The sequence below is a fragment of the Syzygium oleosum genome, unplaced genomic scaffold (genome assembly GCF_021117445.2).
Source record: "Syzygium oleosum isolate NSW1041296 unplaced genomic scaffold, Sole_v2.1 Sole_v2.32, whole genome shotgun sequence".
Lineage (NCBI taxonomy): Eukaryota > Viridiplantae > Streptophyta > Magnoliopsida > Myrtales > Myrtaceae > Syzygium > Syzygium oleosum.
The window spans coordinates 3,542,488-3,565,948 of NW_026607516.1; the positions used below are offsets into that span (position 1 = coordinate 3,542,488).

A 23,461-nucleotide genomic window follows, 5' to 3' on the forward strand; every position below is an offset into this window, starting at 1 on the left:
AGCAAATACAAAATGGTACAAAGAGCAAGCTGAAAAAATAGCAAATTGAGATATTGCACAACCAAGATTAAAACATTTACAAAGACAAGATAGATTTGGTTAAATAACAAGACTTAGACAATTAGCTGAACAACCTTAGCTAAGCATACTGTTCCATCGAACCTTAAGGGCCCCATATGCTTTTACACAGGGAATAGCCTGCAGTGAGGCAATTCCATTGATATGTCTTTCGCTAACTAGACCTAACCTCATCAAAGTGTCCATTGCTTTATCAACTGGCATGTCAACCTGCATGGGGCTGATATCCCTAAGCCACAGGATGCAAACAATAATGCATGAATAGGAAACATGCGTACCTGTACTTTAAATGTATCATACATGAATTTCTCACATTTGTCTCCAATGCACTGGCGAGCATTTACCTGCACTTACCACAACTGTTGATGATATTAAAGTAAAACAATACAGAGACTTTCACATGTGCATTAATTCATTCTAAAAGCTATTCATACATACTGTCAATCTGAAGGAAAGATGTCAAAGATCAACTAATTGCACATATATAAAGTGAGTATAATGGGATAATCCACATTATGGAGCATGTCATAGTTGAAGGAATCTCAGAAAATACAGCTGGTATTCCACAGAGTATGCGGGCTCAACAAATTCATAAAACAGCCGCTGCGATAGGTAAAAATTCATTGGATTTCTGTTGAAAGTTGGCTGTGTGTAAGCAAGAGCAGACTCATTTTTCAAGCAACAGGTTTTAGAACTTTTCTTTCTAATTAAAAATTGCATAGTGTCTCTTGATGTAAGAGATGAAGATAAGGACAGTAGACTGCCCTGTCCAAACACAGGCGTGAAGCAAATAAGGGCCGTGCGACAACTCAAACTCTTTCAGGGTTGTGAGGAGCCTCAGATATTGAAAGGACCGGTAATAGAAAGTGGCAATGCTTAGAGAAAACCCCCTCAAGCAATCAACAATTTTACAAACAGAAAGGAAAAGAGGGAAGTCTCAATTATATAGACATTGCACCTGATGAAGGACTGGTGAATATGCACCTAGCTTTTCAAATGATGCTGATTCAGAAGGTAAACAAAGAGTATTTTGGATAGCTAATTTGGTAAAGTGCACTTATCCTATAGATTCAACATGCTAGAAACTTGGTCATAACAGCAGCTAAAGCAAACTTTTACCATCAACATGCAGCACCTGGATCTGACACTACCAAAGCCATTCCCCATCAATCAACTCAAGTAATTTGTTTTCTCTCCTCTATATGTACATAATAGATTATCACTCTATATCACAGGCTGACTCTTTCTGAAACTAGCTTTTTATTAGAAAACTGAATGAAAAAAAAGAGGCTGGCAATTTCCAACACAAATAGACAATATCAAACACGAAAGCATCATGAATTGATACTAATTTATTATATACGAGTTTTTTTAAGCATGATTAATGAAAAAATAATGCTTTCCAATGACACAACTTGACACGATTACAAAACATTTCTCTGACACTTTAACACAAAGCAACTTCACAGGTGTTACTAGAACCATGTTAATGCGGCATGTACTGGGGAATTTAGACTAGTTGCTTTAAGCACACTCAGTAGATGAAGTAACATGCCAAACTGTTGGAATGTGTTACTTGCTAGCTGTAGAGTTAGCTGTCATAGCTATTAATTAGTGTTAGTTGTCATCCTATTAATTAGTGTTAGTTGTCATCCTGCTATCGACTATCTATTAGCTACCAACTATTTATTAAATAGGTTTTATTTCTAACTAGGTTCCTGATGTATAAAAATAGAGACTTATTGTAAAAACTAATAATAATACGTCAGTATTTTTTCCTTTAGCATGGTATCATAGCCCGAAGGTCCTTTATCTATTTACCTTGGGTGATTTTTTTTCTGGTCTTTCCCTTTGATCATTCGATCACTATGTCAGACGAACCATCAACCACCCAGTCTAACCCCCCATCACTTCTCACAAAGTCCACTGAACCTCATCCTATTCAGATCACTTTCATAAAGCTGAATGGAGATAACTTTCTTCGGTGGTCTCAATCCGTTCGAATGTATATACGGGGCAGGGGAAAGATTGGCTATCTTACTGGAGATATCGTAGAACCAGAGACAAACGACCCCACTTGGGCTGTCTGGGATGCAGAGAATTCAACGATTATGACGTGGCCGACCAACTCCATGGAAGAAGATATTGGTACAAACTATCTGGGCTATCATACTGCCAAGGAACTCTGGGATGTTGTGTGTGAGATGTACTCAGATTTGGGTAATCAATCTCAAATCTACGAGTTAACCTTGAAACTGGGTAAGATGCGGCAAGGAGAGGAAACTGTCACAAAATACTTTCACTCTTTGAAATGTTTGTGGGAGGAACTGGATTTATTCAATGACCATGAGTGGACGTGTATTGATGATGGTAATCGTTACAGGAAAATTGTAGAAGCAGAACGTATCTACACTTTCCTGGTAGGGCTTCGAGATGAGTTTGATGAGGTACGCGGCAGAATACTTGGGAAGCAGCCTCTTCCACCTATTGGAGAGGTCTTCTTAGAGGTTTAGAGAGAAGAAAGCAGATGGGGAATAATGCCGGGCAAGGCAGCTACCGGCGGAAAGGATGGATCATTGGAAGGTTCAGCATTGGCTACCTCCGAAGACAAGAAGAGCCGTGTTCCTACAACTATAGTCTCCGAGGCAAATGTAAGCAGAATCCCTGCTAACTTGCGAAGATCAGATGGGAAACCCCATATTTGGTGTGATGTCTGCAACAAACCCCGTCATACACGGGAGACCTGTTGGAGGATTCATGGCTGACCAGATTCGTTCAGCCGTGATAAGAAGCCATCTTAGTGTGTGCCTCCTACAACTAATGAGGCCACCGCATTCCCTTTCGGCAAAGAACAACTAGAGCATCTTCTGCAGCTACTTCAGGCTAGGTCCATATCGGGTAATCCTACTACTTCGATTGCCCACCAAGGTAGAAATCTTAATGCCCTCTCCTGTTGTTCGCAACCTGTACCTTGGATCATTGATTCAGGGGCATCTGACCATATGACTAATATTCCATATTTGTTCACATCCTATGTTCCTTGTCCCGGCAACCAAAAAATTCGAATTGCTGATGGGAGTTTTTCGTCTATTGCAGGCAAAGGATCAATTCCACTTTCTAATTCTATTACACTTCATAATGTACTGCATGTTCCTAAGTTAGCTTGTAACCTATTGTCTGTTAGTAAACTTTCTAAAGAGTCTAACTATCGTGTAGTCTTTTTTGCTTCCCATTGTGAGTTTCAGGATCAGATCTCGGGGAAGACGATTGGCAGTGCTAGGATGAGGGATGGTCTCTACTATTTTGAAGAGTTTGGCTTTGATAAAAAAGCTCAGGCATATGGAACTTTCAATTCTTCCTCTGTTCAAGAAAAAATAATGGTTTGGCGCCATAGATTAGGCCATCCTAGCTTTGGATACTTGAAACATTTGTTTCCTCATTTGTTCAAAGGTGTGGATGTTTCTTCACTACACTGTGACAATTGGGTTTTTTCTAAAAGTCATTGTACTCATTATAGTCCAAAGCAGTATTGTGCATCATCACCATTTTATTTAATCCATAGTGATTTTTGGGGTCCTTCACCCGTGCCAACAAAAACCGGGAAACGATGGTTTGTCACCTTTATAGATGATCATACTTGTTTATGTTGGACATACTTGATGAGTGCCAAGTCTGAAGTCGAGTCCCTGTTCAAAACTTTTTATCAAATGGTTGTGACCCAGTTCCGCACTACTAGTAATATCCTTCGTACCGATAATGGTACTGAATATTATAACCAGTTTTTGGGGAGTTTTTTAAGAGGAAAAGGCATCCTTCACCAGTCAACTTGCCGAATTACACCCCAACAGAATGGCATTGCCGAACGCAAAAATTGCCATCTTCTTGAAGTATCTTGTGCCCTAAGTTTTTCAATGCATGTACCTAAATACTTATGGGGGCAAGCTGTGTTAACAGCATCTTATCTAATTAATAGGCTGCCTACTTGGGTATTAAACTACACTACTCCCTTAGATTGTTTCAAACAAGTGTACCCACAGCTCGTATTTTTTCTGATATTCCTCTACGGGTGTTTGGTTGCACTGCATTTGTCCACCTCCCAAGTCAGTGTTGATCCAAATTAGATCCTTGGGCTGAAAAGAGCATGTTTATAGGGTATGCACCTAACCAAAGAGGTTACAAGTATTACAATCCACATACTGGCAAAATTCATATCACTATGGATGTCACCTTCATAGAGTCAACCGTTTTTTTCCAACAAATCTCTTTAGGGGGAGAATGCCTAAGTTAGTGAAGAGATTTTGTGGCACTCAAACTCTCCTGTCCTTCCCACTCCTTTGTTTGAGTCTTCGGAAACACCTTTGCCGAATCTTGATGTGTCAAAGACAAGGGGAGAAAAAGTTCAAGATCACAATGTGATCAACAAGCCCGAGCTTCAGGTTTATACTAGAAGAAAAACTCTTCAAAAGGTTGCAGATCAGAACTTTGTCTTGAAGCCCCATCTGTCTGCTGCCCTAGGAAATAATCTCTTGCCTTCATCATCAGGTGATCCTAGTAGTACTTTTTTTCCCTCCATTCCAGTCTCAAATTCTGATACTAATACTTCTAATCTTGATATGCCTATAGCTCTTAGAAAAGGGGTTAGATCATGTACTCAGCATCCGATATCAAAACATGTGTCATACCAAAAGTTGTCTCATCATCATAGAGCGTTTGTGTCAAACCTACCTCACATATCCATTCCTAGAAATATCCAGGAAGATTTGAAGGATCCAAAGTGGAAGATGGCAGTTGAGGATGAAATGCGGGCACTTATGAAGAATGGCACCTGGGAATTGGTTGATGCATCAGAAGAAAAAAAGATTGTTGGCTGTAAATGCGTATTTACTGTAAAATGTAAACCTGATGGGAGTGTTGAACGGTATAAAGCAAGGCTAGTGGTGAAGGGGTTCACTCAGACTTATGGAGTTGACTATTAGGAGACTTTTGCCCCAGTTGCCAAGATAAATTCTGTTCGGATTTTACTATCTTTCGCTGCTATTTTTGATTGGCCCTTACACTAGTTAGACGTGAAGAATGCGTTCTTGAATGGTGACTTGGAGGAGGAAGTGTTTATGAGTTTGCCACCAGGTTTTGTAGAAAATGAAGGCAAAGTCTGCAGATTGAAAAAGTCATTGTACGGACTTAAACAATCTCCAAGAGTGTGGTTTGAACGGTTCGGGAAGGTGGTTAAAAGGTTCGGCTATCACCAAAGTCAAGGGGATCACACTTTATTCTATAAACACTCAAAGGAAGGTAAGCGTGCCATTCTAATTGTCTATGTTGATGATACAATACTGACTGGTGATGACAAAGTTGAGTTGGAAAGCTTGCGAGAGAAGCTGGCTGAGGAGTTTGAGTTTAAGGATTTGGGTGTCTTGAAATATTTTCTTGAAATTGAATTTGCGAGATCCAAGAAGGGCATATTTGTAAACCAACACAAATATGTGCTTGATCTGCTCAAAGAAACAGGTTTATTAGGATGTAAAGCGGCGGAGACACCTGTGGAGCCAAATCTAAAAATTGAACCAGCCAAGGCTGAAGAAGTGATAGACCGAGAAAGGTATCAAAGGCTTGTCGGTCGACTTATTTACTTATCTCACACTCGACCTGATATAGCGTTTGCTGTAAGTATGGTGAGCCAGTTCATGCACTCACCAGGGCCAAGGCATTTGGAAGTAGTATATAGAATTCTACGCTACCTGAAGGGAAGTCCTGGTAAGGGCCTAATGTTTGAGAAACATGGACATCTGGAAATTGAGGTGTTCACCGATGTAGATTGGGCTGGAAGCATTATGGATAGGAGATCTACTTCAGGCTACTACACATTTGTTGGTGGAAATTTAGTCACTTGGAGGAGTAAAAAGCAGAGTGTGGTGGCAAGAAGCAGTGTCAAAAGCTGAGTTTCGGTCAGTAGCACATGGTGTCTGCGAAGTTATGAGGATTAAAGACATCTCGGATGAACTACGGATCCTGAGTTCCACACCAATGAAAGTGTATTGCGATAATAAGGCAGCAATCGCAATTGCTCATAATCCTGTGTTACATGAACGGACAAAGCATGTGGAAGTTGATAAACACTTCATCAACGAAAAACTCGATAGCAGGCTGATTTGTATGCCGTATATTTCAAGTGATGAACAGGCTGCTGACATTCTGACCAAGGGACTGCATAGAAGGCAATTTGTCCGTCTAGTGAGCAAGCTGTCTATGGAAGATATCTGCAAGCCAGCTTGAGGGGGAGTTTTGGAATGTGTTACTTGCTAGTTGTAGAGTTAGCTGTCATAGCTATTAATTAGTGTTAGTTGTCATCCTATTAATTAGTGTTAGTTGTCATCCTGCTATCAACTTTCTATTAGCTACCAACTACCTATTAAATAGGTTTTATCTCTAACTAGGTTCTTGATGTATATAAATAGAGACTTATTGTAAAAACTAATAATAATACGTCAGTATTTTTTCCTTCAGCACAAACATTAACAGGAGAAAGAGAAAACCTGGTCTTGGTTTGCTTTTAGTAGGATCGCATAGGCCAAAATAGCCTCCTTGTACTGCACGCAGCAATTAAAGGTGGTAAATTATGGAATTTAAAATAAATAATTCTTCTTTCACTCTTAAAATGCTTTGCTTTACTGTATTGATAATATTAATGATTTGAAAACCTGACAAAATTTGGAAAGTAATCCAGAAAGGGAACAGTATTAATTTGGCTTACTCCCAATTCAACAGAGCTAGCTACTGATCAGGTTTAACATTATTTTTTGTCCAACAAACCTATCCAGTCTGATTCTTAGAACAATTGTATTTACTCCCCTTATTGCATTAAGTCCTTTCAAAAGAATGTGTTCACGTACTTGACGACCAAGTTGCATAATTAATAGAAAAAAGTTGAAGATTCAATTGCCTAAAAACTGAAGCCATTTGTCCATAGTTCCAAAATATGTACTGCTGATTATAGGCTAATCTCATGCCTTGAAAGAAAAAAGATATCTTCTTACCTGCTGCTGTTCGGAAGCATCCAAAAGAAAATGAACAGAGCCAAATCCACTAGCTAGAGTTTTCTCATAAAGAGTCCTGTTCACCAATAACTGTAATAACAGATCACCAAAGATATCATTAGTAAAATCTCAACTAACAGTAACAATAAAAAAGCATGCATCTGTAGTCAAATCATCACAGAAGAGTAAGTTATATTTGCTTACTTGATACCTATCTCGTGTCTGCTTGTAACCCAGCACTACACGAATCAGAAATATAAAAAGGGCGCTAATGGCAATTGCATCAAGAAATATTGCCGACCTACATTTAATTTTAGTGGAAAATTTGAGTATTCTGCAAAGGAGAGGCTTAAAAAATTGAAAAATTCTGAAATAATCATCATAGAGACAGAAGTTCAATCCAGAAGCAACATTGAAGTTATTTTGAAATAAAGAATTCAGAATGGAAGGGTTTGCTTTGACCGTTAAGAGCAGGTAACCAATCTTCTTCCTTGAATCCTCTTGTTCCCTTTTAGTCCCCTAATCTATTTTTTTTCTTGCTCCACTATACCACATAGCCAAGCCAACCCAGTCAAGATTTTGAAGAACAGGCTGAAGCTCCTGTAATACTTTGTGTCGTTTCGATTTAACGTAATATTTCTTGCTGCTATTTACTCTGTATTTTGAACAACAAAATTTGCATCATATTAGTAGAGTTTCACTAATTACATTTCACCTCCATCTTAGTCAATGACCCAACGGCTTTCACTAACAATATAACCAACCTTAATAATCAAAATTTGTGGTCTAAGGCGCAGCAGTTTCCGGAGCATAGCAAGAGACTGCCATCTTTTTCATTTCATCTCATCAGAGATCATGGGATAATGGACAAAGCCCAATTAAAAAGAATACCCCTAAAGCTTGAAAATTGTCATCTTAAAATAGGCATAGAAACTTTTGGTTAAAAAAGAAAAAGGATAGCAATAAAAATTCCAATATAACCAATCTTTAGGGCAATCTGCATGCACTATGATAAGACAACTGAAAGGCTCAAAAGCAATGAAAATCATTAGTACTTATTATAATCTATGGTCATACTTACAAAACAGTCCAACCATGAGAAATCTAGCACTTAGGATATTGATCAATTTTTTTGCTTCCCTTATTTCCAAGATGGCTAACACTATTCGTTAAGTTCTGATCCATAAACATCATTTCTTATCCGTACAAACTCTGATACCACTTTATTCGTGAACTTCTATTCCTCCTACGAATATCCATCCATTCCTTCCCAAACCCAAACTAGAACTTCAGTGCCATCCTATATCATATGCGCACATCTGTCACACTATGTCTTCCCCAGCAAGGCCTCCTAGAGTCTTCTACACAATACATTCAAATTTGTAGTAGAAAAGCATCAGCTTGACACTTTAGTTTGAGAAGAAAACATATAAAATACGTTCTAACATTCCAATAGAAGACTACCGGATGCCCAAAAAATTAGGTTCTTTCCTATGTGCAATGTCCTTCTGAAAGGAAGATGCTTAAAAACAGGTGAAGAATTGTGCAAAGGCAGGAATTCCATACGGTGAGGATACTATATCTTCAAATTTGTAGTTTATGATGTAGGCCAGAAGTCCCAATACTGTGGCAATGTCCAAGCGCACCTACAAGTAAAGTGCATATCTGATCAATAACCTGATAGTGGACAAAACCTGATTTGGACAGTGCTGTTATGTCACACTGACCCATATGATCAAGGAAAATATGTAAGTCGCAACTACTCACTACTTCACAAAAATTCTTACATATGTAGTCAAGATAAGGCCTGTCCATGTCTAGTGTTCAACTAGGAAAAAGCCATGTGAACGTAATGGCAGATAGCACAAGTTCTCTAGGTACATAAGATTTCATTGGAGCTATGCTGCCAGCTTTTGAATAATAAATAACCAGAAAAAGGACAGAGTGTTGTTAGCCTACAACGATTGGTGGAGTATCAATTCCTGCAATCATTGCAGGGAAAACTGAGATTGAAAGATCAGATTTATAAAGATTATTGCTGCTTGGACATCTAGATCATGGGTGATCGGTTTCAGGATGTGTCAATTTTGAGGCAAGAACCTAGTACTGACCCTGGAGGTATCGGTTATACTTGATCCGCAACTGGCCTGGACATGAGCAATGGAAAATAACATACATCTATGACTGATTTTCACAAGAGAGACTCTACTCAGGAATTGGGCGATTCATTTCCGAGGCTAGAATCGGGAACCGAATCAATTACACTTGGCCGATCTCAGGTCGGTTTCCAATACTACTCGAGAATTCTTTTGTAAAAATCAGGTCATAGACGTCATAAAATATTTTTTGGAGATGTTGTCAAGTAAACTCTAGTTAGCTTAGTGGTATTATGCAAAGAGTGGTTCTAGATTGGTTCGAGCCTAGAACCAGCTTGGTTGGTTGGTTCCAAGGTCGCATAGGTGGTTCTAACATAAGAACCGGGAGCCAGACCAGATAAAGGCCAATTCCACGGTTTCAGTATCGAGAACTGGACCAATAATTTTGCGAACCAACCTGGAACCGGACTTGAACCGGATGGTTCTAGCTGATTCTTGGCTTGAAGTGGACTTGGTGCACACCACTAATCCAAACTCTCTAACTAACATCAAGAATATAGGGTGACAACCCATAACATGTAGTCAACAACAAGCCAGAATTGAAGTCCTAGAGCAATTTGTAACTCTTTTATGTGTGCACAAACCGCTTACAAGTAAGCAATTATCAGGAGTATCAAATAATAAATTTGGGGCTCATATTTTCTTACTTCAACACAACTCAACACCTTTCCTAAATATTATAAAGATCATTATGAGCTTCAAATATTGAGCAACGTAACACTTTTTAATGAGTACTGGGATTTAAGGTCTTCTTATCCAGTAGATATACATCCTTTGTACCTTCTTTATTTTAAATGTGATTAACCATGAAAGTTTTGTTCTTATCATTAACCATAGAAGTTACTTGAAATGGTGTAAAACAGGTAGAAAATTTTGGTTCTGTCAATTAAACAAGAACCTGTGGGTGATGTGAATGGAAGTAATTTAGATAGATCACTTTCTTTATTACGCCCTAATCTACTTCACTGAAGGAAGAACTAAATCTGGAGAAGTTAAAAGAAGTTCATTCAAGACATGATGAGAGCAGATCTTCTACATACCGTGTCTATGATACGGAATGATAGCCTTTTGTGAGGAAAGATAACCTAATCAATTGCAAAAAATGAAGAGAATTCAATCGTAGAAGTTGAGAGCTTATTGATTCATGTAGAAATATTAAGTAAATGACAAACATGGTAATGTCAGAAATCAAAAGTATTTACCAGCAAATCTGGAATAGGGATCCTCTCATAGATCTTTACTTGCAATGATTTAAACTCAGATTCACCTTGCACATCACTTTCGTTCACATCTTCAGTATAGAGCAATACCAACTCTTGGAAGGCTGCTTCCTAATAGCAAAAAGCTTGCTTAGTTGATAATATAAACCACCTAATAGTGCACATAGTCGTCCAATAGTACAGCCACACCACGAGGAATGAAAAACACATTCAAATGGGATTTTTCAAGATATAAAAATGGTTTCTCTCTCTAATCTTAAATGTAGACCACTATAGCCTTATTGTTTTTGTTCACCAAAACCTATTCAAAATGAAGTGGGGCATGCCATAGAGTTTAGAGGAAATCTCTTTTGGTTGTAGGGGAAGAAATTTGCTAAGCTAAAGAACAGAGTCTGGCTTGCCACACAATTTGCGAATAAAACAAAGGAAGTTAGCAGCTCAACTTGCATTGAAAAATAGGGTGGAATAAAAATTACCTAAATGAACTTGGTGTGGTTTGGTTTGGTAAACCGTATTAATGCAGTCTGTTTGGGTCGGTGTCCAACAGAATGAAAAAGGACTGTGCTCACCTCCACTCTCAACAGTGCAATGTTTTTTAATACCTAGTCAACGACCTACAACTTAAAAGGATAGATCAATGAAAGTATAAGACGTCGAAAAAGCAGTACTTTCATGAAGCTGAATACCTGAAGGGTAGATTGCGAGAGGAGAATGGAAACTCCGGTCTTCAACACTTCCCAAACATTGTTTGCCCTGTATTTTTCCGTAACTGGCCTCCATATGTCACTAAGTGAAATCCTGGATATGGAGATTGGCCTGGGTGAACATAAACACTTAATCTATTATGTTAAATAAAATGCATTCTAGTATCAAAATTTGACCAATAAAATATTGAAGGATTTAATCGACGAAAGGAAGAAAACTAAAATTCAGTTCACAAACCTTAAATAAGGTTCAGACTCATCATTATCACCCTTGAACTCGAATGGGGTTTCTGGCATTGGAGGCACAAGTCCAGTCCATGTAAGCAATTTCCTTAAAAGCCTTCCACGAGGTCCAGTTGATGATAAGATGCCTTCATAACGTTGCACTGCCTTTTGGGCTGCAAGCCAGATAGGGAGCTCCTGATTCAACTGCGATCCTACTTCAAATGTACCATCAAGGATCTCTAGAAAATCTGAGTTCTGCAACTCGGAAGCTTCTAAAACCCAATGCTTAAATTTCTTTGTCCAATCCTTGATTTCTTCAGTTGAATAAGAACCTTTCAATTTCTGTTTAACACAATAAAATTAAGCCATATTCTCTAAAGGGAGAAAAGCAGATGATGCATGGTAAGGCCAATTCGTATTCAGATATTGTCATTTTTTCTGTTAGGCAGTACAGTTTGACATAAGTAAAAAATGATTCTAGCTTTATCTCTTTCACATCTTGAAGTAAGTTCCTACATAGAAATTGCCTTATATAGAATTTACACATTATTAAATGAATCACATTTCTTAAATTGCAGAACCCGAAAGGCAAGCCTCGAAGAACCTCTTGGTATATTTGGTTTACAAAAATATTACAAACTATCATTTTCTCTTTTCATGGGAAATAATATGTTACAGAGTGTGCTTGTGACATATTAAGGAAATTGTTTTCGTTAAAAACAAGGAAACTGCAGTCTATTTTCAGCTAAAGCTTGGATGACAGGCACAATGAATTTTTTAGAATTTTCAGCCCAAAAAATTCAAAAAAAAATTACGACAGCTGAAAAACATAGTTGTCATTGTTCAAAACAGCCGTTTTGGACTCTTTTGTCAACCAACAAAAATCTTTTAGAAGTATCATTTCAATTCTAATGGATTAAAAAACATCGTTATCATTGTTCAAAACAACTTCCATGGATACGTAACAAGCTCATCCATGGAAAAGGAAATCACAAAAGTTCTACACTCTAACGGGGCAAAAAGATTCCGATCAAATTAGTTTAGCTCCTGAACTTCCATCTCCACAATTCTCCTTTATTTTCTCTTTCTAAAACGAGATTCATCTTTTGACATTTCCAACCTTCACTCTATATTCTTGATATCCAAAAAGTTCTTCAGATTTTATTGTTCTGTAGAAAAAGAATTCCAGAATGAAAAGCATATTTCTATTGAACTGAACTAATACAGCCTTCACTTATATCTACAGGCATTCAGTAATTACAAAGAAAAGATGAGGTCCTTGGGTGTAAAAACATGTTGCAGAGAAAAAAATGACCTCAATCACCCACGCCCCAAGCTTCCCCAATGGTTTTGATATGGTAATGAGAATTCCTTGCAGAAGTTTGGACTGTATGTAGTCCAATTTTTCAACTAACAGTAGGCCCTTTTGCCTCTCAGTTGCATAACCCCGCCTGTATGATATGAGGTGATAATGATAGACTGGAAAGAAAATGTAAGCCAATAGCAAGTCATCTACATAGATTCACTGAAGAGATCGCAAATGAGAAAGTCAGCATCTTCATATAGCACACTGCTGTAGAGAAGTTACAAATTTTTCCCACAACTAAGGTAAAGATCCATTGACTGCAGAAAAATATCCAACTAATGTCCTTACTTAGTACAATTAGAAGATCCAACAAATAAAATTTCACTCTCAGTATATTAGTAAAGAAGCTATTTAAGACATCCAAACACCTTCTTCTTTACTGGACTGTATTAATATAAAAGCAATTAGCAGTACAATCTAAATTTAATGATTCTATACTGGCAGAGTAAAAATCGAGATAACTCGATATATAGTGGCAGAGCTCTACTATGGAAACCCAACTTGATAGAAGTACAGCCAAACTTCTTGGTTGCTTTAGCTGTAAGAGAAACTAGCCTCTTATCCCATTAAGTGGGATCAGAACACACACTCGTAAATATATTTATGTGTTAAGCATTACGACTATACTTTGTATCAGGTTCCACAGTCCCAATTTGTCCAAGCGTTTGCATGTAAGAACAGAAGCATGCAATCTCATCTGAGCAGCTTCTTCACATACTTGATAAGCTGATATATAGCAAGTACTCTAGTACATGATGAGTCAAAGGAAGATAACTGCACGATTCAGTGATTGCAATCAAAATACATATATAGCAAGAATAAAACAAAATTGATAAAGAGAGCACATTTTAAGCACCAGAAACAATGACATGCTGCAATCATTTGTCCTGTCATCAGCATTGTACATCAGTCGAAACTATGCAACAGCGGATTGCATTGCAACATGGTTATTGAATAATAAATGTCCAACAGTAATACATCTTTTCAGTGGGCATTTCCGAAATTGGTGTAGAGATTGGTGAAGTATCAAACTTTCAACACCATTATCTGGGATATGTTTACCTGTATATTATAGCATTTGCCTTAGAAGCTCTCTTCCAGTCAACATATATGGGCAACGTAAGAAGATAGTCAGTATTCAATGCGGACGTCAACATTAAATCACTAGCCGATAGTTCTTCAAACTGTGCATTGCAAAGAAGTTGCATGAAAGCCCGCTGGAAACGAGTGGCCACAGCAACTCTAACAAAAATGGCCGTTGTGAGTCAAATTTGCCTGAGCACGAACTGGACTAACAAATTAATGGCGACTCAATGGATACTTAATTCACTTGAATTTTGAAGCACGTTTGCCGCTTTATGGCATCATAACTAACCTGGATGGATCACCACTGCATTTCCTCCCATTGTTTACGGAAGAACCAACCAGGTTCTTCAACATAGTAGCGGACAGTAGAGGAAATTGCTCCTCAACTTCTATCTTACCCTCCTCGCCATCCGTGGTCGTGTCAGACTTCATCTTATCGGCGACGAGCTCACCGTGCCTCCCACCATCAACCGATTCCTCCTTTCCCGCGAAAGCCGAAATGATGGAATAATCAGCCCGCATGTCTTCTAAAACGACTTTATGTTCAGCATGAATAATGGCGTCCAAACACCTTGGTCGGCGTCCAATGGAAGTAAACGAGTGAGGAACTACCATCAAGTTTTTGTGCGATTCGGTTAGGACGATGAAGAAGATGAGAGGAGTAGCAAGTAAGTCTTACCGAGACACATTGAGGAATTGAAGGGCGTCGTCCTGATTGTCGAACGCGGTCATCAAAATGGCGTCCAAAAGCTGCGCCTTAGTGATTGGGATGTACTTTTGCCGGGGCACTTGGACGACCCGCTCTGGTTTCTCTTCGTAGTCGTCGTCGCCATCGCCCTCCTCATGCTTTTCCGACGAAGAGGGCTCCATCTCAATCGGCAATTCGTGGCATTTGAGAAGGAGGTGAAGGGGACGCTGAGTAGACATCCTCAGCAAACGGCCGGAACGGGAAGAGGGAGATGCAGGCAAACAACAATACAAGGGAAGAACGATGCTGGTTAAGGTTTGACATGATGATGATAACATGAGAGTAGACGACGGGGGATTCCCACCCCACACTGCCAAGCTTCTTTCTCTTTGGAAAATTGTGTCTCTCTATATCTGGTTCGGCGAGATTATTTAATTATATTCTTTGTATTATTCCAAATTTTCTATAAAATACACCAATTGAAGACACCTCCTATTGACTCTGTATTTTTTTTTCTCATTTGACAATTCAATTCGAATGGTACTTTTATTGTGTTTAACAATAATTTTTCACTCAGTATTCCCGATTTGGGGTGGAAAAATCCTAAACTTTTTGCATTGGTACTAATTTAATTCTAAACCTTTTTTTGTGCCAATTGAGTCTTCCCCCTTTTATTTTTGTCCAATTCGTATTTTCGATTAATTTTGGTAGGATATCGTTGCATGGACGTCGGCAAACTACGTGTGCTTGTCGTCTTGACGTGGATAATTTTTAATAGTATTTTTTTTTTGATTTTTTTAATGATTTTTTTCCTTTCTTTCTTTCACTTTTGGCGGTGCACAGCCACCAATGGAATCGCGGCACGCACGATGCGAGGCTACACATTAACATCCCTATCCATCTAGACGAGAAAACACTGAGTAGTCATGCCCACGGTTCGGGAACCGCGGCCCGTTCGGTTCGTGGCCATGTATCCGAGCCCGGGAACAGGCGGGTTTGCCAGTAGGTTCCGCGTTCCGGATTCGGAGGACACTGGGTGTCCGTTGCTCGGGAGCCCGATTGTACGGGTGCATCGAATACGCGGCAAGACGGCACGTCGGATCTTCTTCTTCTTGATTTTTTTAATGATTTTTTTTCCTTTCTTTCACTTTTGGCCGGTGCCTGGCCACCAATGGAATCGCGGCACGCACGATCTGAGGCTACACATTAACATCCCTGTCCATCTAGACGAGAAAACACAGGTGAAGCAACTCTCGGCCGTACAAGCCTCACGAGGTCAGTCACGCACGCCGCTCTCTCTCTCTCTCTCTCTCTTGCTCATGACGCCTGTCCCACTCCTCCCCCAATCTCGAGATCTCTATCCTCCTCCTCCTCCTCCTCCTCCTGCTGATAAGGTTTTCTCTTTCCGACGCATTTTTCGCTTCTGCTTGGTGGATTAGCTGCTACTCTTCCATGATGAAGTTATTACGTCACAAGTTTTGTGGTATAAAACCCTCGAATCTTCATGAACAAGACTCGATTAGTCAGTCTTCTATGATGAAGTGTCAAATACAGGTGATTGTCTAGTTTGGATTTTCCTTTGCACCGTTACACCCACCGCCACGCCACCTACGCAGTTCGTCAACAAATGCACGAGCCCTTGATCTCCTTCCATCTCTTGAGAAACTGGGATCGTGACCCTTTTGAATCGTCTCCACCTCTACCACCACATGTGCTAATCCGTTTTGATTTTAGAGCGATAGGGAGCGCTCATTCTCGTCTTCTTTAGTAATCAATACTCAAGAAGCTTCTCTCTCCGTCTCTCTCGTCTTAGAGAGCTGCGAACAAGGGTTTGAAATTCAACCCTACATCCGTTGGACGTTGATGTTCGCGATTGGGTAAATACTGATTTCCAGACTAGACGGTGTTCTGATTTGAAACTGAGCTCAAGTGGAGCTTCTATGTGCAAATTTTTGCATGGCACCAAATCAAATTCTTGTTCAAAAGTATTTTCGGTCTGTTTCATGTTTGAATTGACAGTTTTGAAGTAATATGTGGTATAAGTTTGTCTATGATCGTCAAGCTGTTTATATCATGCATTTTAGATCAATCTGTCGTGATTTGTTCCTAAATCTGAGGGATTGAAGGCTTTGTTCATCTGATTATCCATGTTCCAATCAAACTTTGCAATTGAGTTGAGAAGAATTGAGCTAAACTTTTTGGCAATGTGCTCGATACATTGCTTTTTATGTCTATGATTTCTAGAGCTACTTAATATGTTTATTTTTCTACAATCACTACTCAATTGACTACAGGTGATCGGTTCCAAGGTAGATTACCCTAATTGACTTGTAGCCAACCCTCGAAACCTATCCTGTTTGTCTGGTCTGGTTACAAGGTCTACCCGGGAATCGGGAACCGATTTATTTTTTACTTTGCTTCATTTTTAAAAAAAAAAACCAAGACAAATAGCAATTCTAGCAAAATATTACAAGCAACAAAAAGGTTCAAAGTAAAATATCGATACAAAACAAATAGAAATATAAAGCTAAAAGGGAAGTTAAGATCATTGAAGAATAATAAATCATCTTTTTCCAACTTCAAAAATCAGGTACTATCCAGTTTCCAAGTCGGTGGGTGAATGGGTAGGTTCAACACCCAGAACCTGGAACCTACCTGCACAACACCGATTCCCAAAAATTTGGAACCGGGAACTGAACCTATTTTCACTAAAACAGAAACCAGACCTGTTTCTATGGGTGGTCCGGTCCGGTTCTTGGGTAGAACCGGACCGGGTGCACAGGGAGGAAGAAACCCCACCAAAAAAAAAAGAAAAAGAAAAAAAAGATGAGAACCGAAAACCCAAACCATCCTTTTGGGGGTGCAGTACTGGTCGGGTATTAGATCAAGTCATAAACCCCTTATATTATTCTAGTTTGGGTATTGGTGAGAACCGAACCAACTCGTTGACACCCTAGCTGAGGGTCCATAAGAGGAGAAACTCCATCAAGACAATGGATTGCCCACAGATGTAATTAATTTTACACAAGCACTAGTTTTTACAAGGTTCATTAAGAGAAGAAAAAAGAACCCAATAAGCTTCCTCTTCTAATGATAGACTTGATTTCGTTAGTATGAAATGAATCCAGAAAAGAGAAGAGGACACCAATAAGCTGACTTTCTTACTTTTCCTCCTTACTTCGTTAAGCTGTCTAACTATGATTATGGAATTTTTGTGGGAAACTACTCTTTAGATTTCAAAGAAATGGTTCAAAAACATATTTGTTCATGAAATTTCAAAGAGAGTGTTTGAAAACATATTTATTCTCGATCCTCCCTTCCCGAAAGGAAGAACGTGAGACTATAGCCGGCGATTCAATTCACTTATCTCCTTTTCTAATTCCACATTCTTCTCTTTTAATATCCAATTTTTCAGCAGCAAGTCATCTACCTATAAATCAAAGAAACCAAAACTTACACAAAGTGAATATATTTGCATATAAAAGAAGCAATTGAATAACATACAGCGCCAACTGATTATTTCTTAATAGAGTTGCAAGATGTAGATGGTAATTTAACATGCACGTCACATACCTTTCGGTGAGATGGTTAATCAATGTCCGTTTTCTAGTTCAATTTCTCTAGCAACGAGCAAGTTGTCGGCGTATCAAACATGTGTACTCTCTCCATCTTATCTACATCAGAGTCTGATTTTGCATAGACATCCTGTTAATCCACAATTTGTGGTGTCATTTTCATGAGCTTCTGCGAATGAGAAAACTCTAATTTAAATTTTAAGTACTCAAACAGAAAAGAAAATATAGTGGTAGAGAAATGATAAATCATATTACATGCAATACTACAAAAGAATTGGAGGGAAATAGAACGTCTAAGCACACATTTTCTATTTGAAGATTTGCCATCCCCGATTGTGGACTTGTCAGTAGGGGATCATCCATTTGTGGCGTCAAAACCTCTTCAATTATATGAGCTTCGAACATAATTGCAGTAGGTTAAGGGTTTTTTAGGGTTTAGGGTTTAGGGTTTTAGGGTTTAGGGTTTGAAGGGTTTAGGGTTTAGGGTTTAGGGTTTAGGGTTAGGGTTTAGGGTTTAGGGTTTAGGGTTTAGGGTTTAGGGTTTAGGGTTTAGGGTTTAGGGTTTAGGGTTTAGGGTTTAGGGTTTAGGGTTTAGGGTTTAGGGTTTAGGGTTTAGGGTTTAGGGTTTAGGGTTTAGGGTTTAGGGTTTAGGGTTTAGGGTTTAGGGTTTAGGGTTTAGGGTTTAGGGTTTAGGGTTTAGGGTTTAGGGTTTAGGGTTTAGGGTTTAGGGTTTAGGGGTTTAGGGTTTAGGGTTTAGGGTTTAGGGTTTAGGGTTTAGGGTTTAGGGTTTAGGGTTTAGGGTTTAGGGTTTAGGGTTTAGGGTTTAGGGTTTAGGGTTTAGGGTTTAGGGTTTAGGGTTTAGGGTTTAGGGTTTAGGGTTTAGGGTTTAGGGTTTAGGGTTTAGGGTTTAGGGTTTAGGGTTTAGGGTTTAGGGTTTAGGGTTTAGGGTTTAGGGTTTAGGGTTTAGGGTTTAGGGTTTAGGGTTTAGGGTTTAGGGTTTAGGGTTTAGGGTTTAGGGTTTAGGGTTTAGGGTTTAGGGTTTAGGGTTTAGGGTTTAGGGTTTAGGGTTTAGGGTTTAGGGTTTAGGGTTTAGGGTTTAGGGTTTAGGGTTTAGGGTTTAGGGTTTAGGGTTTAGGGTTTAGGGTTTAGGGTTTAGGGTTTAGGGTTTAGGGTTTAGGGTTTAGGGTTTAGGGTTTAGGGTTTAGGGTTTAGGGTTTAGGGTTTAGGGTTTAGGGTTTAGGGTTTAGGGTTTAGGGTTTAGGGTTTAGGGTTTAGGGTTTAGGGTTTAGGGTTTAGGGTTTAGGGTTTAGGGTTTAGGGTTTAGGGTTTAGGGTTTAGGGTTTAGGGTTTAGGGTTTAGGGTTTAGGGTTTAGGGTTTAGGGTTTAGGGTTTAGGGTTTAGGGTTTAGGGTTTAGGGTTTAGGGTTTAGGGTTTAGGGTTTAGGGTTTAGGGTTTAGGGTTTAGGGTTTAGGGTTTAGGGTTTAGGGTTTAGGGTTTAGGGTTTAGGGTTTAGGGTTTAGGGTTTAGGGTTTAGGGTTTAGGGTTTAGGGTTTAGGGTTTAGGGTTTAGGGTTTAGGGTTTAGGGTTTAGGGTTTAGGGTTTAGGGTTTAGGGTTTAGGGTTTAGGGTTTAGGGTTTAGGGTTTAGGGTTTAGGGTTTAGGGTTTAGGGTTTAGGGTTTAGGGTTTAGGGTTTAGGGTTTAGGGTTTAGGGTTTAGGGTTTAGGGTTTAGGGTTTAGGGTTTAGGGTTTAGGGTTTAGGGTTTAGGGTTTAGGGTTTAGGGTTTAGGGTTTAGGGTTTAGGGTTTAGGGTTTAGGGTTTAGGGTTTAGGGTTTAGGGTTTAGGGTTTAGGGTTTAGGGTTTAGGGTTTAGGGTTTAGGGTTTAGGGTTTAGGGTTTAGGGTTTAGGGTTTAGGGTTTAGGGTTTAGGGTTTAGGGTTTAGGGTTTAGGGTTTAGGGTTTAGGGTTTAGGGTTTAGGGTTTAGGGTTTAGGGTTTAGGGTTTAGGGTTTAGGGTTTAGGGTTTAGGGTTTAGGGTTTAGGGTTTAGGGTTTAGGGTTTAGGGTTTAGGGTTTAGGGTTTAGGGTTTAGGGTTTAGGGTTTAGGGTTTAGGGTTTAGGGTTTAGGGTTTAGGGTTTAGGGTTTAGGGTTTAGGGTTTAGGGTTTAGGGTTTAGGGTTTAGGGTTTAGGGTTTAGGGTTTAGGGTTTAGGGTTTAGGGTTTAGGGTTTAGGGTTTAGGGTTTAGGGTTTAGGGTTTAGGGTTTAGGGTTTAGGGTTTAGGGTTTAGGGTTTAGGGTTTAGGGTTTAGGGTTTAGGGTTTAGGGTTTAGGGTTTAGGGTTTAGGGTTTAGGGTTTAGGGTTTAGGGTTTAGGGTTTAGGGTTTAGGGTTTAGGGTTTAGGGTTTAGGGTTTAGGGTTTAGGGTTTAGGGTTTAGGGTTTAGGGTTTAGGGTTTAGGGTTTAGGGTTTAGGGTTTAGGGTTTAGGGTTTAGGGTTTAGGGTTTAGGGTTTAGGGTTTAGGGTTTAGGGTTTAGGGTTTAGGGTTTAGGGTTTAGGGTTTAGGGTTTAGGGTTTAGGGTTTAGGGTTTAGGGTTTAGGGTTTAGGGTTTAGGGTTTAGGGTTTAGGGTTTAGGGTTTAGGGTTTAGGGTTTAGGGTTTAGGGTTTAGGGTTTAGGGTTTAGGGTTTAGGGTTTAGGGTTTAGGGTTTAGGGTTTAGGGTTTAGGGTTTAGGGTTTAGGGTTTAGGGTTTAGGGTTTAGGGTTTAGGGTTTAGGGTTTAGGGTTTAGGGTTTAGGGTTTAGGGTTTAGGGTTTAGGGTTTAGGGTTTAGGGTTTAGGGTTTAGGGTTTAGGGTTTAGGGTTTAGGGTTTAGGGTTTAGGGTTTAGGGTTTAGGGTTTAGGGTTTAGGGTTTAGGGTTTAGGGTTTAGGGTTTAGGGTTTAGGGTTTAGGGTTTAGGGTTTAGGGTTTAGGGTTTAGGGTTTAGGGTTTAGGGTTTAGGGTTTAGGGTTTAGGGTTTAGGGTTTAGGGTTTAGGGTTTAGGGTTTAGGGTTTAGGGTTTAGGGTTTAGGGTTTAGGGTTTAGGGTTTAGGGTTTAGGGTTTAGGGTTTAGGGTTTAGGGTTTAGGGTTTAGGGTTTAGGGTTTAGGGTTTAGGGTTTAGGGTTTAGGGTTTAGGGTTTAGGGTTTAGGGTTTAGGGTTTAGGGTTTAGGGTTTAGGGTTTAGGGTTTAGGGTTTAGGGTTTAGGGTTTAGGGTTTAGGGTTTAGGGTTTAGGGTTTAGGGTTTAGGGTTTAGGGTTTAGGGTTTAGGGTTTAGGGTTTAGGGTTTAGGGTTTAGGGTTTAGGGTTTAGGGTTTAGGGTTTAGGGTTTAGGGTTTAGGGTTTAGGGTTTAGGGTTTAGGGTTTAGGGTTTAGGGTTTAGGGTTTAGGGTTTAGGGTTTAGGGTTTAGGGTTTAGGGTTTAGGGTTTAGGGTTTAGGGTTTAGGGTTTAGGGTTTAGGGTTTAGGGTTTAGGGTTTAGGGTTTAGGGTTTAGGGTTTAGGGTTTAGGGTTTAGGGTTTAGGGTTTAGGGTTTAGGGTTTAGGGTTTAGGGTTTAGGGTTTAGGGTTTAGGGTTTAGGGTTTAGGGTTTAGGGTTTAGGGTTTAGGGTTTAGGGTTTAGGGTTTAGGGTTTAGGGTTTAGGGTTTAGGGTTTAGGGTTTAGGGTTTAGGGTTTAGGGTTTAGGGTTTAGGGTTTAGGGTTTAGGGTTTAGGGTTTAGGGTTTAGGGTTTAGGGTTTAGGGTTTAGGGTTTAGGGTTTAGGGTTTAGGGTTTAGGGTTTAGGGTTTAGGGTTTAGGGTTTAGGGTTTAGGGTTTAGGGTTTAGGGTTTAGGGTTTAGGGTTTAGGGTTTAGGGTTTAGGGTTTAGGGTTTAGGGTTTAGGGTTTAGGGTTTAGGGTTTAGGGTTTAGGGTTTAGGGTTTAGGGTTTAGGGTTTAGGGTTTAGGGTTTAGGGTTTAGGGTTTAGGGTTTAGGGTTTAGGGTTTAGGGTTTAGGGTTTAGGGTTTAGGGTTTAGGGTTTAGGGTTTAGGGTTTAGGGTTTAGGGTTTAGGGTTTAGGGTTTAGGGTTTAGGGTTTAGGGTTTAGGGTTTAGGGTTTAGGGTTTAGGGTTTAGGGTTTAGGGTTTAGGGTTTAGGGTTTAGGGTTTAGGGTTTAGGGTTTAGGGTTTAGGGTTTAGGGTTTAGGGTTTAGGGTTTAGGGTTTAGGGTTTAGGGTTTAGGGTTTAGGGTTTAGGGTTTAGGGTTTAGGGTTTAGGGTTTTTAGGGTTTAGGGTTTAGGGTTTAGGGTTTAGGGTTTAGGGTTTAGGGTTTAGGGTTTAGGGTTTAGGGTTTAGGGTTTAGGGTTTAGGGTTTAGGGTTTAGGGTTTAGGGTTTAGGGTTTAGGGTTTAGGGTTTAGGGTTTAGGGTTTAGGGTTTAGGGTTTAGGGTTTAGGGTTTAGGGTTTAGGGTTTAGGGTTTAGGGTTTAGGGTTTAGGGTTTAGGGTTTAGGGTTTAGGGTTTAGGGTTTAGGGTTTAGGGTTTAGGGTTTAGGGTTTAGGGTTTAGGGTTTAGGGTTTAGGGTTTAGGGTTTAGGGTTTAGGGTTTAGGGTTTAGGGTTTAGGGTTTAGGGTTTAGGGTTTAGGGTTTAGGGTTTAGGGTTTAGGGTTTAGGGTTTAGGGTTTAGGGTTTAGGGTTTAGGGTTTAGGGTTTAGGGTTTAGGGTTTAGGGTTTAGGGTTTAGGGTTTAGGGTTTAGGGTTTAGGGTTTAGGGTTTAGGGTTTAGGGTTTAGGGTTTAGGGTTTAGGGTTTAGGGTTTAGGGTTTAGGGTTTAGGGTTTAGGGTTTAGGGTTTAGGGTTTAGGGTTTAGGGTTTAGGGTTTAGGGTTTAGGGTTTAGGGTTTAGGGTTTAGGGTTTAGGGTTTAGGGTTTAGGGTTTAGGGTTTAGGGTTTAGGGTTTAGGGTTTAGGGTTTAGGGTTTAGGGTTTAGGGTTTAGGGTTTAGGGTTTAGGGTTTAGGGTTTAGGGTTTAGGGTTTAGGGTTTAGGGTTTAGGGTTTAGGGTTTAGGGTTTAGGGTTTAGGGTTTAGGGTTTAGGGTTTAGGGTTTAGGGTTTAGGGTTTAGGGTTTAGGGTTTAGGGTTTAGGGTTTAGGGTTTAGGGTTTAGGGTTTAGGGTTTAGGGTTTAGGGTTTAGGGTTTAGGGTTTAGGGTTTAGGGTTTAGGGTTTAGGGTTTAGGGTTTAGGGTTTAGGGTTTAGGGTTTAGGGTTTAGGGTTTAGGGTTTAGGGTTTAGGGTTTAGGGTTTAGGGTTTAGGGTTTAGGGTTTAGGGTTTT

The 23,461-nt window shown here is 39.7% G+C and overlaps 1 protein-coding gene and 1 long non-coding RNA gene across 6 annotated transcripts; one reads left to right on the forward strand and one right to left on the reverse strand.

Moving 5' to 3' along the window:
- Positions 1-30: 30 nt before the first annotated feature.
- On the reverse strand, positions 31-14,963 carry LOC115686996 (uncharacterized). Of its 5 annotated transcripts, none has more exons than XM_030612450.2 (14): positions 14,549-14,962; positions 14,159-14,440; positions 13,846-14,025; positions 12,733-12,868; positions 11,431-11,759; positions 11,175-11,304; positions 10,471-10,599; positions 10,309-10,353; positions 8,679-8,758; positions 7,317-7,413; positions 7,113-7,202; positions 6,612-6,665; positions 357-422; positions 31-288 (listed from the first exon to the last, which is right to left on the reverse strand). In XM_030612450.2, the coding sequence occupies exons 1-14, from the start codon at positions 14,893-14,895 to the stop codon at positions 136-138; spliced, it is 2,118 nt and encodes a 705-aa protein (XP_030468310.2). In that variant the 5' UTR covers positions 14,896-14,962; the 3' UTR covers positions 31-135. The 5 variants fall into 5 exon arrangements, 2 of the variants coding, with proteins under 2 accessions (XP_030468310.2, XP_056160395.1); XM_056304420.1 differs by having other exon boundaries at positions 14,159-14,477; positions 14,549-14,693; XR_008814787.1 differs by having other exon boundaries at positions 127-288; positions 357-437; positions 7,105-7,202; positions 14,549-14,963.
- LOC130135396 (uncharacterized) lies at positions 357-765 on the forward strand. The gene is made up of 2 exons (XR_008814788.1): positions 357-567; positions 600-765. It is a non-coding gene; the product is annotated as an uncharacterized LOC130135396 (long non-coding RNA).
- Positions 14,964-23,461: the final 8,498 nt, after the last annotated feature.

Excerpts from the sequence above, each read along its gene's own strand:
- LOC115686996 (XM_030612450.2), bottom strand. The coding sequence starts at position 14,895 with ATGTTATCATCATCATGTCAAACCTTAACCAGCATCGTTCTTCCCTTG. Across the intron at positions 6,666-7,112 it reads ATGCTTCCGAACAGCAGCAG|TACAAGGAGGCTATTTTGGC; the intron begins GTAAGAAGATAT and ends TGCTGCGTGCAG. Across the intron at positions 289-356 it reads ATGATACATTTAAAGTACAG|GTTGACATGCCAGTTGATAA; the intron begins GTACGCATGTTT and ends AGCCCCATGCAG.